The sequence below is a fragment of the Anser cygnoides genome, chromosome 18 (genome assembly GCF_040182565.1).
Source record: "Anser cygnoides isolate HZ-2024a breed goose chromosome 18, Taihu_goose_T2T_genome, whole genome shotgun sequence".
Classification (NCBI taxonomy): domain Eukaryota; kingdom Metazoa; phylum Chordata; class Aves; order Anseriformes; family Anatidae; genus Anser; species Anser cygnoides.
In genome coordinates this window covers 7,964,312-7,980,718 of record NC_089890.1, presented here as the reverse complement: position 1 = coordinate 7,980,718, position 16,407 = coordinate 7,964,312, and the positions used below count along the sequence as shown (strand labels likewise).

Below are 16,407 nucleotides of genomic sequence, written 5' to 3'. Positions count from 1 at the left end.
TGCAATACCCAGCATGCAAAGGCCAATGTACACAAACGTGCAATGCTCAGCATGGTCATGGAAAGGCTGATGCACACACACAGAATACCCAGCATGGATGTGCAATGGCTGATGCACACACATGTGCAATGCACAACATGGACGTGCAATGGCCAATACGTGCATGCACACAGGCAATACATGCAATGCCCAGCAGGGACAAAGAATGGCTGATGCATGCACACACACGTGCAATGCCCAGCACAGACATGGAATGGCTGATGTGCACACATACACGCAATGCACAACGTGAACATGCAATGGCCAATGTATGCACACACACGTGCAATGCCCAGCATAGATGTGCAATGGCCGATGCATGCACACACGTGTGCAATGTTTGGCACAGACATGCAATAACCAATGCACAGACACGTGTGCAATGTCCAGCATAGACATGCAACGGGCAATGCATGCACACACGTGCAATGCCTGGCACGGACATGCAATAGCCGATGCACAGACACGTGTGCAATGTCCAGCACAGATGTGCAATGCCCAGCACAGGCGTGCAACGCCCAATACATGCACACACACACACGTGCAATGCCCAGCACGGACGTGCGACGCCCAGCATGGCTGTGCAATGGCTGACGCATGCACACACGTGTGCGATGCCCAGCATAGCCGTGCAACGCCAAGCACGTCCACGAACCGCCCAACCCCCGACCCCCGACCCCCCCCCCCCCCCCCCCCCCCCAGCGCAGCCGCACTTCCCGCCACGAGCTGGCGCCAGGGCGGGGCGAGGGGCGTGGCCGTTCGGGGAAAGCCCCGCCCCCCCGAGGCCCCGCCCCCCGGCCCCGCCCCCCGGCGGCAGCCCGCGCCAGCGCGCGCCCCGCGGCGCGGGAGCGGAGCGCGATGGGCCCCGGGTGGCGGGCGCCGTCGGCGGCGCTGGTGGGCGGCAGCGTGGCGCTGTTCGGGGGGCTCCGCAGGGCCGCCCTGGCCCTGCCCCGGCCCGCAGCCGTGCGGAGCCGCCCCGGCAGGGTCTGGCGCTGGGGGAACCTCCTCGTCTCCTTCGCGCACTCCGTGCTGGCCGGGCTCTGGGCCCTGTTTAGGTACCGGGAGGGGAAAGGTGGGGGGGGGGGGGTACCGGGGGTGGTGGTGGTGGTGGTGGGGTGGGGGGCACGGCCGGCTGTGCGGTGGGGAAACCTCGTTTTCTCGCCTGCCCGCCCTCGAGTAGGTTTCCCTTCGGTAGCTGGACCCCCCCGAGCACGGGAAGCCCCGGTTCATCCTGGTACCGGGGCAGGTTTGGGGTCCCGGGGCCGTACCCGCCGCGCTCACCCCGTTTCTCCACTCCCCCCCCCCCCCAGCCTGTGGCAGTCCCCGGAGCTGCTCTCCGACATCCAGGACGGCTACAGCGTCTCAGGGCACCTGCTCGTCTGCTTCTCCTCAGGTAAGCGGCCGCATGGCCAGGACACATTTGGGACGTGGCCGGGACACGGCCGTCCCGTGGGACTGCACCCACCCAGCTCGGGGACCCCCCACCTCCCGCTTCGTCAGCAGCAAGCCGCCTGCATGGCGCCAGCGCCCCAGGGCACGGCTCCACCACGGGGCTCCCTACCCAGAGCACGGGCACAGCACCCTCCCCGTCCCCACTGCTGGGCACCCCAAGCCTCTCCAGCACCCCCTTTCCCGCAGCGGGGTGACGGCACGCAAGCCGGACCCCCCCCCCATGCTCTCCCTCGTTCCGCAGGCTACTTCATCCACGACAGCCTCGACATCATCTTCAACCACCAGTCCCGCTCGTCCTGGGAGTACCTGGTGCACCACGCCATGGTGAGCACGGGGAGGGGATGAACCACCTCGGGGGGCTGCCGTGCCCCTGGGGCTGTGCGGCGAGGCGAGCCGCAGCCCTTCCCTGCGCCTCGCCCTGGCTGCCAGGTAGGTTGCGCATCCAGGAGGCCAGGGCGCCCGGCGGGGCAGGACGGCTGCCAGCGGCGGCTCCCGGCGCCGGGAGCCAGACAGGCTGCTGCTCCCTGGCAGAGGGGCACGGCTTGGTCCTGGGGAAGCTGGCACTGGGGACCGAGATCCACCCTTGGATCGGGCGCCCGCGGGGTTTCAGGGTCTCCAGGAGGGGACCTGCTAAAGGGGAGCGGTGATGAGTGCTCCCACCTAGGGTACGCCCAAAGCCTGGTGGGGGAGTCGGGGCTGTGCCCAGGCTGGGAGCTGATCCCCGTCCCCTTCTCCCAGGCCATCTCTGCCTTCATCTCGCTCATCATCACGGGCCGCTTCCTGGTGGCGGCGATGCTGCTGCTGCTGGTGGAGGTGAGCAACATCTTCCTCACCGCCCGCATGCTGCTCAAGATGAGCAACGTGCCTTCGCCGGCGCTCTACCAGGCCAACAAGTACGTCAACCTGGTGATGTACTTCGCCTTCCGCCTGGCGCCCCAGGCCTACCTCACCTGGTACTTCCTACGCCACGTGGAGGTGCAGGGCCAGGGCGCCTTCCTGACGGCCAACCTGCTGCTGCTCGACGCCATGATCCTCATGTACTTCTCCCGCCTCCTGCGCTCCGACTTCTGCCCTTCCCTGCGCAAGGGGAGGGACGTGGACGGGGAGAAGTTCCTCATAGACTGAGAACCCCGGGCTCTCTCCGTACCTGCTCTTGATGTGCCTTAGGGCTCGCTCCCCCGGCCACGGGCCCTGCGTTCACCCGCTCTGCTGCCTGCAAGCCGCTGCTACCCTGCTGGACCAGCCCGACAGCCTCGCCGAGCCGTGGGGATGCCGCCGAAGCCGGGGGCGCAGCCTGGGGAGGAGCAGCCCGAGCTGGCTTCGGCGCCAGCGCGGCCAGGGGCGGCTGCGTGGCGCAGCTGATGGCCTGAGAGAGGGCTGGGAGGGAAGGGCCGCGGCCCTCCCGCCGTGGTGCTGGGTGCTCTGTGCATTAAATCGGTCTGTTCACCGCTGCCGCGGCGTGCCCGGGCTGGCTTTTTCTGTGGCGGGAGGAGGAGGAGGAGGAGGGATGAGGGCATGTGAAAGGATGTGCCCCCCCCGCTCCCAGGGGAGGGCAGGGAGCCGGCACCATCCCGCAGCTCGCGCCGTGCCAGGGACCCCCCCAGGGGACGCATCCAGCCCGCCGGGTCCCAGCACGGTGCTGACGGAGCAAGGCTCCAGCTCTCCCTCGCCTTCCACTCGTGTTTTGTTTTCTTTCTCCCCCTCCACAGACCCCCCCCCCTCGTGCGTGAGCTCCCGCACCCCAAGGGCTGCGCAGGGATGGGGGGGAAGGCGGCAGGAGAGGGGCTGAGCCCTGCTGCGGTCCCTGACCCGCCTGGGCCTGGCGGCACGGCGCCGTGACTCACCCGGCAGCCACGTGAAGCGGAGCTGGCATGGGAAGGCCGAGTGAGGCCACGGGCTCTTCCTGGAACATCGCTGCCTGCTCGATCCCCCCGGGGCTGCCTCCGCCAGCACCGCGCGGCTCCAGCCCCGCTGCCTCCAGCAGCCCCCCCTCAGATCCGGGGCGCAGCTCCCCCAAGGAGGGGGGGGAACGGGGCCGGAGCTGGCCCAGCCGGTCCTGTGGGGCACGGGAGCGGTGGGAAGGCAAACGCTGCTGATGTGACAGCTCCGGGATCACCCCACACTGGCTACGAGCAGTGGGGTTTAGAGGGATTCCTGCCCAGCCCCTGCTCCGGGGCAGGATCGGTCCTAAAACAGCAGCTCAGGCAGACACGGGGCTGCAGGTCGAATGAGGATCGAGGGGAAGCAGCTCGCCTGCGGTGCTGGATCCTGCCGGGGCGCCCCGACCCCACAGCTGGCGCAGGGGGCCGCGCGTTGGCAGCAGTTGAGATGGAGACGCAACGCTCGGGGCCGTGTGTGGGCAGGGATCTCCTCCAGCCCCGCAGCAGCCGCCTCGCCCCCTCCTCGCTCGGTGCCAGGGCAGCAGCAAGCAGCCCCCGGGCCGAGCCGCCGGCTCTCCTCCTGCCCCAGCAGGCCCCAGCCTTACCGCCAGGAGCTGCCCTCATGTTACCCCGCATCCTCCCAGCTGCAGCTGAAGCCCCACGGCCTCAGCACCACCTCCACCTGCCAATACCCCACACAATCAGTCCCCATACTCCATTTTCCCTCCTCCCCATCACCTCTCCCCCCGGTCTCTCCTTTCCCAGCACGGAGCACACGCAGCCCCGGGGGACCAGGCCGTGCTCCCACCACCCTCCTACATCACGGAGGGGTCAGGCATCAACCCAGTTACCCCAGCAGGGCCCTCGGCTGCCCCCAGTTTCCACCCCGCAGCACCTCCCAGCAGCCGCGGGTAGGGCCGGTTGCCAGCCCGGAGCAGGAGGCAGGCACAGGGAAGGCGCACGCCGAGTGCCAGCCTGCAGCAGCCATCGGGAGAAGTTGAAGGCAGGGTCAGGGCAGACTGCAAGTCATGCTGATGTGAAATCCCTTCCCAGCCCAGCCTCCACGTCGCCGGGGAGGGCTGCAGCACGTACCTGCTCCTCGCTCCGCATCAGGGCTCTCCCAGCGGCGGGGGCTTGGCGAGGAGAGGAGCTCCTCCATCCCCAAATCGTTTTCGGGGTGGCCGCAGCTCAGTTAAGAACAGGGCACGGGGCTTGGGGAATACCCCCAGAGCCCTCACTGCTGCTCATTCCCTTCCCAGAGTGCTCCAGAGCCAAGGGAAGGTTTGGTGAGGTGCCCTCGTCCTCACAAGCATCAGGTGCAGCTGCAGGAGACAGCAGGTTTGTCCCAGGTCTGTCCCGGGTCCCTGCATCACCAGGCTCCCAGCAGCGGATGTCACAGGGAAGGCTGCTGCTTCGATCCCTGTTCAGCCTCACCCAGCTCCTCACACCTTGCCAACAGCCCCTGCGCTCGATTTTGAGCCCCTGACCTGGGCCTGGGCAGGCTGAGGTGCCGGAGGCTGTTTCTGGCCTGCACCAAGGGCGGCAGAGCAGCCCCGCAGTGCCCGCAGAAGGGAGCGGCACGGAGGGAAGCAGCGCTCTGCCCTCGAGGTTTCTCACCCACACCTGGTGCTCGTGCTGCAGGCAGGGAGCATCACCGCCCGCCTCCCTCAACCCAAAGATTGCCTCCGGCCTCTCCCACGGCGCTGCCTCAGCCTCCCACCCTCCCCGGACCACCCTACAGAACCTCCACGCTGCCCTCGTGAAGTGTCCTGCAGCCGGTGGAAGCTCATAGCTACCCCGCAGGCTCTCCCCCAGTACTTGGAGCCATCCCACAGCAGGGGAGCTCGTGGCGGTCCGAAGCCTTGCACCATGTGAAGGGAATCTCGAGCCAACAGAAGCTCAAACCACAAAAATCTTTACCCACAGCCCAAAAGCAGCAGCAGCAATTGAGAGCTCGCCCTCCCCACTCGCCGCCTTTTTTACGTGTGCCCTCAGGACCCCAGCACCCCCTGCAAGAGGCTCGAAGGGAACTCGGCGTCCCACCGCCTGAGCTCGATTGCTCCGATCAATATTTGGCCACAGCCTTCACCACTTCTCTCAGCAACGCGCACTGCACTTAGTGCCAATTATCCTAAGGGCTTATCGGTACTCCACCTCCATTTCCTGCTCACCGAGTGCTCCGCATTCTCAGGGCTCTCCAAGCACTCCAAAAAGCTGGTTTCATCCAAAAAGTTGTGGAAACAGGACCGCCCAAATTACAACGGCAGCTGGAGTTTGGAAACAGCCCTGGTGAGGATCACAGACCAGGGGGGCAACAGGAGCGGCGTCAGGGAAAGCAGGCTACAACTCCCATGCTGCAACGAGGGGAGGGTGGACGGTGCCAGAAAAAAAAGAGAGTGCCTGCTATTGTGTTAGCTTGAGGGCTTCATCAAAGCCTACAGCCTAAACAAATAGTTGTAAGAGGTGGAAAATGGCACGGCACCCAGCTCGTACCAGACCTGAGCCATGAGGACGTTTTTGCTGCTGTTAGTACCGGCCTCCTGGTGCTCCTTAGCTGGTGGTACACCCCACACAGAAGTTATGTAGGACACTGGGAACAGCCACCACAAACATTTACTAATAACAGTGCGACAAAACCTCGTGTAGACGGGTATCTGCATCAGGAGAGCATCACCTCACTGTTGTTTACCCAGAGAGAGACCAGGTCAGCCACGCCGGACACCCCAGCAGCGAGGTGCCAGACGTGGGACAGCACCGCGCCCCCCGAGAGCCTCTCACAGGGCAGCTGGCTGCTGCCAGGCTACAGCAGGCAGGAAGGAAGGAATGAAGGAAACCCCTTTGCTAAAAACGGAGCCCCAGAAGCTTCCTGCAGGCTCTTTGGCGCGGGCTGCGCAGTCACAAAACACAGGAGTACCTCGGTGGTTTTACAAGGTTTATTGTCCTGTCTGTACAGTCCTTAATGCAGTTTAGATGATTCCAATCTGCAAAGAAGCAAAACGGGTTAAAACAGATGGCAAATAGACAGAGCCTCCACCAGACACCGCCACCACGTATCTCCCCAGGATTCCTGCTCTCCAAGGATGGGTTTTTCCTTCCCAGACTTGCCCAAGTGCCTCACATCACCATTACACACACCTACACACATCTGCCTCACTAGGATCCCCGTGCTACTCCCCACCAACCCCTCCTGCTCCCCGCAGCCCTATCAAGGACAACCCCCCCAGCCCTTTCCAGCAGGACAGCCGCCTGCACAGTGAAATCCCTTTCAGCCAGGCCCCAGCAGCGCCTTTGGCACCGTTTTCCCCCCCGAGGGAGCTGCCCGCGCTGCTGGCTGAGAACACCATCGAGACAAACGCCACTTCCAACACGCTTCCCGCGTCCCCTCCCACACTTCAGAGCTCCTGCAGACTTGTGGAGTGGAGCCCCTCCCTGGAGGAGGGCAAGAACTGCAGCTCTCAGTAACTTCCCCACAGAACTCAAGAGTTTTATGACAAAATATTAAGTGTTCTTGCTTACGAACACTCTCAGATCCTGCTTAACTACAAGGAGGCTGCAGTAGCACCAGCGTGCTTCAGGCAGAAGTATCTCGTGTACACCAGAAGAAGAACCACGTGTAGAAAATAGAGAGTATAAGGAAGCTTGACAGTTTCCAAGACTTCTCACCTTGTTGGCGACATCCAGCGCATCGTAATCTGGAGCCAGCCGGACATAAGCCTTTTTCTCCCCGTCAGGCCTAGAGTGGAAAAGGAGACATCAGCACAGAGGCACGCCGCCCCTCGCCCCTACTCCGTGCTCCCACTAGGGCGTGTGCATCAGTGGTTCCTTTGGAAACATCACTTCACTCAGGGGTAGAACACGTTCACATCATCTGCACAGAACTCCCTCAGCGTTAGAAGAGCTCCCTGCCGAAGCCAGCTTCCTGGCCTAGCACCATTTCACACCTCCGCCAAGATGCGCTCAGTCAAAAGCTGCTTTTATCAACATTTCAGCACTGAAAGCGCTACTGAACTTAATTCCACGCTTCCTGAGAGCCCCCGCAGCACTGCTGAAACTCACACGTGTCCCAGCTTTCTGCTGAAAGCCACACGGAGCACCTGAAGTACCAGACACCCACCAGTGACCTGATCCCCCCCTCTTACCTGATCAACGTGTTGACCTTGGCCACGTCGATGTCGTACAGCTTCTTCACTGCCTGCTTGATCTGGTGCTTGTTTGCCTTGACGTCGACGATGAAAACCAGAGTGTTGTTGTCCTCTATTTTCTTCATCGCCGATTCTGTTGTCAAAGGGAACTTGATAATGGCATAATGGTCAAGCCTGCAGGAGAAAGGCCCTTGGGTTAACAAAAGGATGTCACAACCTGTACCTATGCTTCAGAGGCTTTCAAACGCCAAGTTTGGGGTGCATCAGTTACCAAAAAAAGTTCTAATCACAAACTCTCAGGCTTTGGTCGCTTGAAATCATCACCTGCACTCCAACACAGGGCTCAGCCCAAAGGGCAGCACTGTGGCCAAGTCCCACCCTCAGACCCCAGTGGGGCCCAGGCTCCCACAGAAGGGACCGTCCCCACCCCGCAGCCGCTGTGGCAGCTGCACCCCACACGTACTTGTTTCTCCGCGGGGCACTCTTCCGTGGATACTTGGGCTGCCGCCTCAGGCGCAGGGTCTTGGGCCTCCGGAAGGTGGGCGACGTGCGGATCTTCTTCTTCTTGTGGCTGTGGACCCCCTTCAGGACGGCCTTCTTGGCCTTCAGCGCCTTGGCTTTCGCCTCTGTCTTCGGAGGCACGGCTGTGACAACACCTCGGTCAGCATAAAGAAGGGCCTGCGGGCCCAGGAGGCTCCTCGAGGGGCCGTGACCTCCCTGAGGGGCACCCCCACCAGCAGAGCTCCTCCGAGGGGCTCCCTCAAGCCCCCAGCGCCTCCCCCACACCCCCAACGGGGCTCAGCTCCCCTCAGGCCCAGGCCTCCCGCTGCAGGCCGCTCCCACCCCCTCCACGTGGCCGCGGCCCGGCACCGCACCGCGGCCCGCCGGAACCCCGCAGCCCCCTGGGGCCGAGCCCCGGGCACCCCCCACACCCGGCGGGGGGCCGGACACGCCGCCCTGACGCCGCCCGCCCCTCATGGCCGCCCGCCCTCACCCTCCTTCTTGGCCTTGGGCGCCATCTTGGGCGGCCGGAAGCCGAAAGGGGCCGCCCGCCCCGCGCCGCACGGGCTTATAGCCCCAAATCGCGCGAGATCTCCCTGCCCCCTCTCGCCGCGAGGCTCGCCGGGAAGTGTAGTCTCAGAGGGCTGACTCTTGAGCGCATGCGTAGATCGCCCCGTCGCCCCGCGGGGCATCATGGGGATTGTAGTCCCGCTCCCCTCCCCGTTGTCACCGAGTGGGGGGGGGCCGGGGTGCGCCCCGCTGGGGGGGGATCCCGGGGGTCCCGGGGGTGCGGGCGGCGGCGGCAGGGCCCGGCCCGGCAGGAACCGCAGTGCCGGCCCCTCCCCGCCCCGAAAGGCCCGAGGGAGGGGCCAGGGCGCCGAGGGTGCAGCGCCGAGCACCGCGAGCGGCGGCGGGAGGGGCGCGGTAACGGGGTAACGGGGAGGGGAGCACCGGGAGGGGACACCGGGGGGGGGGGCGGCACCGGGGGGGGGGGGGGACACGGCTGTGTGGGGGTGGCGGGGACACGGGGACAGCCAGGCACCGGGGACACGGGGACGGAGGTGGTGGCACCCCGGGGTGAGGGGACACCGGGGGGGGACACGGGGACATGGGGACAGCGGGGGGGGGGCACCGGGGGGACGGGGGGGTGACCGGGACCAAGGGACACGGGGACGGGCGGTGCCGGGGTGCTTCGGGTGGGGACACGGGGACACGGGGACTGAGGATGCCCGAGGGATGCACGGGCAGCGGGACCGGGGCACGGGGACATGGGGACCGGGGGACAGGGGGGACATGGGGACAGTGGGACTTGGGGACTGGGGGATATCGGGACCGGGGGACGTGGGGACAGGGGGACCGGGGGACATGGGGACATGAGGCGGGGGAATGGGGGACTTGGCGACATGAGGGACTTGGGGACAAGTGAGACTTGGGGACATGGGGACAGCAGGAGTTGAGGACTTGGGGACAGCAGGACTTGGGGACGCAGTGATGGCAGGGCTTGGGGACTTGGGGACAGGACGACGTGGGGACCCAGGGAAAACGGGACCTGGGGACATGGGGACAGCAGGAGTTGGGGACGCAGGGACGGTGGGACTTGGGGACAGGATGACGTGGGGACCCCGGGAAATCGGGACTTGGGGACACGAGGAAAACAGAGTCTGGGGACACGGGCGCAGCGCCGCCCCCTGCTCCGTCTCTCCCCAGGCCTCTCGGCGGCCCTCAGCCCGTCCCCGCTCCGTCCGGCCGCCGAACCCATCCCGGTGGCCCCAGGGGACCATGAACGTGCTGGCCCCCGTCCGCAGGGACAGGGTCATCGCCGACCTGCCGCAGGTGACCGGGGAGGGGACAGCGGCCCGGGGGTGGCCTCCATGAGCCCCGCAACCTCACCGGGGTCCCCTTTGTCCCCCCCCCCGTGGCAGTGTTTTCGGAAGGAGGCCGCCCTGCACGCCCGCCCCGCTTTCCACCCCAGCGTGGCCAGCGCCTGCCAGGAGCAGCGGACGGGCACCGTGGGGTGAGGACCCCCCCTGGGAGGGGGGCACGGGGGTGTCCCCCCCCAAACTGGGGGGGTCCCCAGCGTGTCCCCACAGCGGGAAGGCGCCGCGTGGCTGCCGGCGCTGCTCGGCTGCGTCACGGCGCAGGAATGCAGCCGGGGGGGTGTGCGGGGGTCCGGGCTGAGCTGCGGCTGCTGGTGGTGGTGGGAAGTGAGGGGGGGGGGGGGGGGGGACGGGGGCTATGGGGGCACGGGGGGCACGGTGCTGCCGGGGGGTGCGGGGGCTTCCCAAAATGGCTGGCGGGGGGGGTGGGGGCGGTACTGGGTGCCCCCCCGCAGTGGCCGTGCTCCCCTCTGCCCCGCAGGTTCAAGATCTCCAAGATCATCGTGGTGGGGGACCTGTCGGTGGGGAAGACCTGCCTGATCAACCGGTAACCGGCCCCCGCCCCGCAGGAGGCGCTTCTGGGGGGGTGGGCACAGTGGGAAGAGCCCCCCCCCCCCCCCCGGGGGCTGACACTCGTCTCCTGCCCCCCCCTCCCCCCTCCCCAAGCTTCTGCAAGGACACCTTCGACAAGAACTACAAGGCGACCATCGGGGTGGATTTCGAGATGGAGCGCTTCGAGGTGCTGGGGGTGCCCTTCAGCCTGCAGCTGTGAGTTGGTGCCAGCCCCGTGCCCCCCCCCCCCCCCCCGAGGCTCCCGCTGCCCCCCCTGACCTCCTCCTGCCCCCCCCCCCCCCCCCCTCCAGCTGGGACACAGCCGGCCAGGAGCGCTTCAAGTGCATCGCCTCCACCTACTACCGGGGAGCGCAAGGTGAGACTCCCCCCCCCCGCCGTGTCCCGTCCCCACCGGACGTCCCCGTCCCCATCTCACTTCTCCCCCCCCCCCCCCAGCCATCGTCATCGTCTTCGACGTTAACGACGTGGCGTCCCTGGAGCACACGCGGTAGGTGACACCCGGCCAAGGGGATGGGGACATGGGGGGGGGGGGGGGCTGGAAGGGGGGGGCACGGGGCCGTCACGACCCCCAGCGCGCGAGCAAGAGGGCAGCGCTCGGCCGGTGACGGTGGCCCCGCAGGCAGTGGCTGGCTGACGCCCTGAAGGAGAACGACCCATCCAACGTCATCCTCTTCCTGGTGGGCTCCAAGAAGGACCTGAGCGTGAGTGTGGCCCCCCCCCCAACCCCGTAGGCCCCCCCGCTGCGCGGGGGCCGTCCCCAACACCCCCCACCCCCCTTTTGGCAGACGCCGGCGCAGTACAGCCTGATGGAGAAGGATGCTCTCAAGGTAGCCCAGGAGATGCAGGCGGAGTTCTGGGCCGTGTCCTCGCTCACTGGTGGGTCCCGGCCAAGGGGGTGGGGGTTCAGGTGCCTCCCCCCCCCCCCCCGGCAGGGCGAGGTGCTCAGGGGTCTTATCCCGTGGGGCAGGGGAGAACGTGCGGGATTTCTTCTTCCGCGTGGCGGCGCTGACCTTCGAGAGCAGCGTGCTGGCGGAGCTGGAGCGCGGCAGCGCCCGCAGGATCGGCGACACCGTGCGTGAGTACCCCCGGGTGCCCCCCCCCCCCCCAGGGTGCCCCCCGCCACCCCCCACCCACCCTTTTTCCCTCCAGGCATCAGCAGCAACGAGAGCGACCTGTACCAGTCGGCGCCCCGCAAGAAGCCCAAGTGCTGCCAGTGAGGGGGCAGCCCCGTGCCCCCCCCATAACGCCCGCGTCTCCGTACCAAAGAGCAGCGGCCCCGGCCGCCCCGAGGAGCCGTCCCTGCGGCCGGGGCTGGGCAGGGGCACCCGCGGCCCCCCTTAGCTATGCAAACCCACTCAGGGGGAGACGCCCCCAGCCTCCCGTTTGTTTTAATAAAACGTTTTTTTATGCTTTTTAAAAAAGGCGTCGGGCTGGCGGGCAGGAGGCAGAGCCAGCGGCACGGTGCTGGAGGAGTTCTTACGCCAAAACCCAAACCGGGCAGAAAACGCCCCAAACCTGGGGTGCACGGTGCCGGACCCAGCATCATTCCCAGCCCGTCTGGTGGCGGTCGAAGCGTGGCTGCAGGCGGGGGGGCACGCAGTGGGCGCACTTGTAGCGCTCCCGGATCCACCGCGCGCCCTCGCTGTCCTCGATGCAGACGGCCGCGACGCCTGCGGGACACGGCGGGGGCTCAGCGCCGGCCGCCGCCGCCCCCGCGGGCGCACCCCGGGGTGCCCCCTCCTACCTGCCACGACCCCCCCCAGCCGCTCCACCAGCCGGATGGCCGCTCGCATGGTGCCCCCGGTTTCCACCCACTGGTCCACGAGGAGGACGCGCAGACCTAGGGAGGGGCAGAGGCTGCGTCCGAGCGCACGGTGCCCGGTGCCCGCGCCGGCAGCCCGCCGTGGCGGGAGCGCCCCGTGGGCTCACCCGGCGAGATGGTGTCGGTGCGGACCTCCATCACCTTCTCTCGGCCTGAGTAGTCAGTGTAGGGCTCCGACAACGTCTCCACGCAGAGATGCCCGGCTTTACGGATGGCCAGGAAGCCCTTGCGCAGCGCGGTGGCCACGGCGGCACCTGGGGGCGGCCGCGGCGCTGTCAGCCCCCGTGGGGACAAGGTTTGGGGACCCCGGGCTCACCCGCATCTCCCCTCACCCAGGATGAAGCCCATGGCATCGATGCCGGCCACCAGGTCGATGGGGTCCCCCTGGAAGGGCTGCAGCAGGTCGGCCACGCAGTCCTGCAAGCCCTGGGGAGACAGCGGAGGTGCTGGGTGCCCCTAAGTGTCCTCACAGCCCCCAGACCTGCAGTCCACCCGGGTGCCAACCCCCCCCTAGGTGCCCCCTGCCCGGGCGCTGGGTACTTGCGGGTGGCAGTAGAGCCGGGACGGGTCCAGCCAGGCGTAGTTGGGACCTTTGGTGTTGGGGGCCATCAGCGCCAGGTACCAGCCCTTCTCGCGGGCGGCGGGGACGTGGCTCAGGTCCATGCGCGGGGACCGCAGGCACTGCGAGCACGGGGGGGGCTGCGGGCGTGCAAGGGGGTGAGACCCAGACCCCTCAGGGCACCCCGTGGCTCGGGGCACCCCAGCTTTCCCGTGCACACCCCAACTTCTCCATGCACACCCCAATTTCCCCATGCACACCCCAATTTCCCCGTGCACACCCCGCGGCCCTGCGCCGGGCTCCATACCTGGGTGCCGGCGGCGAGGCCGAGCGGAGCGGGACTGTCATGGGGACCCAGTACAGTCACAGACAGCGACAGCTGAGCGGGGGCAGCCCCGTGGTGCTGGGCCCCCTGCCAGCACCCTCGGCCAGCGGGGACCTGGGCTGGTGCCAGGCAGGAGCCATGGCGGTGACGTGCCCCCACCGGGGGTGGCAGGGAGCACCAGGGGGGGCACACCCCTGTGAGCATGTCCCCAGCACCCAGAGGTGCCAGGGATGGGTGCGGGTGTGCAAAGCATCCCGTGAGTGTGAGGTTTGGACACGGCAGAGCCGTGCTCAGGGTGCAGCCTTTGGGGGTCTCGGCCAGCATGGGGAATTCTCAAGGCCGCGCACGTCCCCACTGGGGCCTCGGGCACCGTCCTGCCCTGCCAAGCGCTGGCTCCACCGGCCAGACTCCGCGTCCTGACTGCAAATGGGCTTTGGCAAAGGGGAGCCTGCGAGGGGCGACGAGCCCTGGCAGCCTGGCTGCAAGCTGCTGGCCCTGGCTGAGCACGGACCCCAGGGAAAGCTCCGCGGGCAGCTGGGAGCTGCATCGCCCCCACCTGCGTCCTGTCCCACGGCACGGCCCCGGTGGGTGCCGCAGCTCCTCGTGTCTGTCGTGGCCCCGGGGGAGCGTGGCTGGGGCTGCGAGCGCCGGCCCCTTGTGAGTTAGGACCAGAGCATCGCCCCACTGGCTGTACTGGCACGGGCTGCACCGCGCGGAGCCGAGTTGTGCCGTGCCAACTGGGGGATGCAATGCCGTGCCATGCCGAGCCATGCCATGCCATGCTGAGCTGTGCCATGCCGAGCGGCACCATGCCATGCTGTGCCATGCCATGCTGTGCCATGCTGTGCCAAGCAATGCCCTATCGAGCTCCACCATGCCATGCCATGCCGAGCTGTGCCATGCCATGCTGAGCTGCACCATGCCATGCCATGCTGAGCTGTGCCATGCCGAGCGGCACCATGCCATGCCGTGCCATGCCATGCTGTGCCATGCCGTGCCAAGCAATGCCATATCGAGCTCCACCATGCCATGCCATGCCGAGCTGTGCCATGCCATGCTGAGCTGCACCATGCCGTGCCATGCTGTGCCGTGCCGTGCCACACCAAGCTGCGCCAAGCAATGCTGTGCCGAGCTGCACCTTGCCATACCACACCGTGCCGAGCCGTGCCGATCCAAGCCGTGCCGAGCCATGCCATGCCATGCCACGCCACGCCACGCCAAGCTGTGCCAAGCAATGCCATGCCGAGCTGCACCATGCCATGCCAAGCCGTGCCGAGCCGTGCCGAGCCGAGCCGAGCCGAGCCGTGCCGAGCCGTGCCGCCCCGCGGTGGGCGGGCCGTGCCGTGCCGAGCCCCGCTATAAGGCGGCCCCTCCGCGGTGCCGGCCCCGCGGTGCCATGTGCGCCCCGCGGCCGCTCCTCCGCCTCCTCCTCCTCCTCCTCCTGCTGGTGGTGGTGGTGGTCGCCCCCGGAGCAGCCCCGAGCCCCGGAGCGGCCCCCCCGGGGCGACCCCGAGCCCGCCGCGGGCTCACCTACCCCGGGACGCTGTGGTGCGGAGCTGGGAGCAACGCGGATGCCTACGAGCAGCTGGGTAAGGAGCGAAGGAGCCCGTCCCTGTCCCTCAGCTCGTCTGTCCTCAATCCCAGGGCTGGTCCTGGTCCACCAGTTTGCCCCATTACAGGGCTTCTCCATCCTGGTCCCCATCCTGGTGCCATCCCGGTCCCCATCCTGGTGTCCTGATCCGCCCCCCCCCAGCATGGTCCCAGTCCATCCTGGTCCATCCCGCTGCCATTCTGGTCCCCGAGTGCTGGTCCCATCCCCGTCCCAGTGCTGGTCCAACACGGTCCATACCCAGGCCCTCCTCTGGTCCCCATCCTGGTGCTCATCCCGTCCTGATCCCCAGACTGGTCCCAGTCCAACCCAGTCCATCCTGCTCCCAATCTCATCCCCACTGTGGTGCTGGTCCAGCCCCAATCCCCGTCCCAGTCCCGTCCCAGTCCCAGCCCTGTCCCTCCCAGTTCCCATCCCAATCCTCACCCCAGCCCCGATCCCAACCCGACCCAGCCCCACCCCAGCTGCACCCAGATGCCCCCCCACCACGCTGCCCGCGGCCCTGCCTGCACCCCGTGCCGTGCCCGCAGGGGAGCACCGGGACACCGACCGGTGCTGCCGGGACCATGACCACTGCCAGCACGTCATCCACCCCTTCACCGCCCGCTACGGCTACCGCAACCTGCGCTGGCACACCATCAGCCACTGCGACTGCGACCGCAGGTGAACACCCCCGGGTCCCCAGGGGTGTGTGTGTGTATTTGGGGGGTGGGGGGTGGGGGTCCCAGCCCGGCCACCCCCCCCCTCACCCCGGTTCCGTCCCGCAGGTTGAAGGAGTGCCTGCAGCAGGTGAACGACACGGCCTCGCGCGTGGTGGGCCAGGCTTTCTTCAACGTCATCCGGGTGCCCTGCTTCGAGTTCGCCTACAAGGAGGAGTGCGTGGAGCCCTACCTCTACGTCTGGTGAGCGTCCCCCCCACCCCGGGTCCGGCCCCGCTGCTGCTGCCCCCACCCCTGACCCGCGCCGTCCCCGCTCCCCGCAGGTGCAAGGCGTACAACACGGTGGCCGTGGCGGTGCCCAGGGAGCCGGTGCTGTACGAGTTCGGCGGGGAGCTCATCGACAGGGCGGCGTGGCTGGGGGGGGATGCCCTGAGCCCCCCTTGGGGAGGAGGAGAGGTCCCGGCGCAGCGCCATGCCCGCCTGCTGCCCGCCGCCAAAGAGAGGAAAGGGATGAAGGATAAGAAAAAGAAGGGGAAGGGGCTGAAGAAGAAAAGCCCTGCCGAATTCGGGGAGCTGAGCCACGATGCGCCCGCCACCCACGCTCCTCCCGGTGCCCAGCCGGGCTCGGGGACGCAGGACCCGCTGCCGGACCGGGGGGAAGCGGCCGGCGGCAGCAGGAAGAGGAGGAGGAGGAAGGAGAGAAACAGAAAGAAGAGGCTGAAAAGCAAAGCTGAGCCGGAGGCTGCGTGAGCCCCGCTGCCGCGGACCCGGCTCCCCGCGCGGGTCCTCGCTGTGTTAATAAAGTAGGGCGTCGAGCAGATGGAGCCGTGTGGAGCAGGGAGGAAGGAGCACGCTGGGGGCAGTGCCGCAGGGGAAAGCTTTGGGTTAAGCCTGCTGATGGGCTGGGGAGGGTGGGAATGGGGTCTTGCTGCCCGACCTACCTGCGGGCACTTGGCTGGTCCCCGTGCA

The 16,407-nt window shown here is 67.3% G+C and overlaps 5 protein-coding genes and 2 non-coding genes across 11 annotated transcripts; 3 read left to right on the top strand and 4 right to left on the bottom strand.

Moving 5' to 3' along the window:
- Positions 1-826: 826 nt before the first annotated feature.
- TLCD1 (TLC domain containing 1) lies at positions 827-2,942 on the top strand. Its single transcript, XM_066979482.1, has 4 exons — positions 827-1,094; positions 1,350-1,432; positions 1,733-1,815; positions 2,230-2,942. The coding sequence occupies exons 1-4, from the start codon at positions 898-900 to the stop codon at positions 2,614-2,616; spliced, it is 750 nt and encodes a 249-aa protein (XP_066835583.1). The 5' UTR covers positions 827-897; the 3' UTR covers positions 2,617-2,942.
- A 3,347-nt stretch (positions 2,943-6,289) lies between these two features.
- On the bottom strand, positions 6,290-8,666 carry RPL23A (ribosomal protein L23a). Its single transcript, XM_048068217.2, has 5 exons — positions 8,508-8,666; positions 7,977-8,157; positions 7,511-7,687; positions 7,035-7,104; positions 6,290-6,352 (listed from the first exon to the last, which is right to left on the bottom strand). The coding sequence occupies exons 1-5, from the start codon at positions 8,530-8,532 to the stop codon at positions 6,338-6,340; spliced, it is 468 nt and encodes a 155-aa protein (XP_047924174.1). The 5' UTR covers positions 8,533-8,666; the 3' UTR covers positions 6,290-6,337.
- LOC125183265 (small nucleolar RNA SNORD42) lies at positions 7,179-7,245 on the bottom strand. The gene has a single exon (XR_007165008.2). It is a non-coding gene; the product is annotated as a small nucleolar RNA SNORD42 (small nucleolar RNA).
- Positions 7,771-7,844, bottom strand: LOC125183270 (small nucleolar RNA Z17). The gene has a single exon (XR_007165013.1). It is a non-coding gene; the product is annotated as a small nucleolar RNA Z17 (small nucleolar RNA).
- Positions 8,667-8,803: 137 nt separating the features above from the next.
- Positions 8,804-11,885, top strand: RAB34 (RAB34, member RAS oncogene family). Of its 3 annotated transcripts, none has more exons than XM_066979432.1 (11): positions 8,804-8,938; positions 9,722-9,847; positions 9,937-10,028; positions 10,373-10,438; positions 10,558-10,659; positions 10,755-10,819; positions 10,900-10,951; positions 11,084-11,165; positions 11,250-11,340; positions 11,432-11,539; positions 11,614-11,885. In XM_066979432.1, exons 2-11 carry the CDS (start codon positions 9,794-9,796, stop codon positions 11,679-11,681), a joined length of 780 nt encoding a protein of 259 aa, XP_066835533.1. In that variant the 5' UTR covers positions 8,804-8,938; positions 9,722-9,793; the 3' UTR covers positions 11,682-11,885. The 3 variants fall into 3 exon arrangements, with proteins under 3 accessions (XP_066835533.1, XP_066835532.1, XP_066835534.1); XM_066979431.1 differs by having other exon boundaries at positions 8,813-8,946; XM_066979433.1 differs by lacking the exon at positions 8,804-8,938 and adding an exon at positions 8,996-9,091.
- LOC125183254 (adenine phosphoribosyltransferase-like) lies at positions 11,837-14,463 on the bottom strand. 3 transcript variants are annotated; one of them, XM_066979428.1, is made up of 6 exons: positions 13,153-14,462; positions 12,827-12,985; positions 12,619-12,712; positions 12,419-12,540; positions 12,209-12,304; positions 11,837-12,134 (listed from the first exon to the last, which is right to left on the bottom strand). In XM_066979428.1, the coding sequence occupies exons 1-6, from the start codon at positions 13,492-13,494 to the stop codon at positions 11,853-11,855; spliced, it is 1,095 nt and encodes a 364-aa protein (XP_066835529.1). In that variant the 5' UTR covers positions 13,495-14,462; the 3' UTR covers positions 11,837-11,852. The 3 variants fall into 3 exon arrangements, with proteins under 3 accessions (XP_066835529.1, XP_066835530.1, XP_066835531.1); XM_066979429.1 differs by having other exon boundaries at positions 12,394-12,540; positions 13,153-14,454; XM_066979430.1 differs by lacking the exon at positions 12,827-12,985 and having other exon boundaries at positions 13,153-14,463.
- An 84-nt stretch (positions 14,464-14,547) lies between these two features.
- PROCA1 (protein interacting with cyclin A1) lies at positions 14,548-16,253 on the top strand. The gene is made up of 4 exons (XM_048067936.2): positions 14,548-14,759; positions 15,310-15,442; positions 15,547-15,681; positions 15,762-16,253. Exons 1-4 carry the CDS (start codon positions 14,567-14,569, stop codon positions 16,186-16,188), a joined length of 888 nt encoding a protein of 295 aa, XP_047923893.2. The 5' UTR covers positions 14,548-14,566; the 3' UTR covers positions 16,189-16,253.
- Positions 16,254-16,407: the final 154 nt, after the last annotated feature.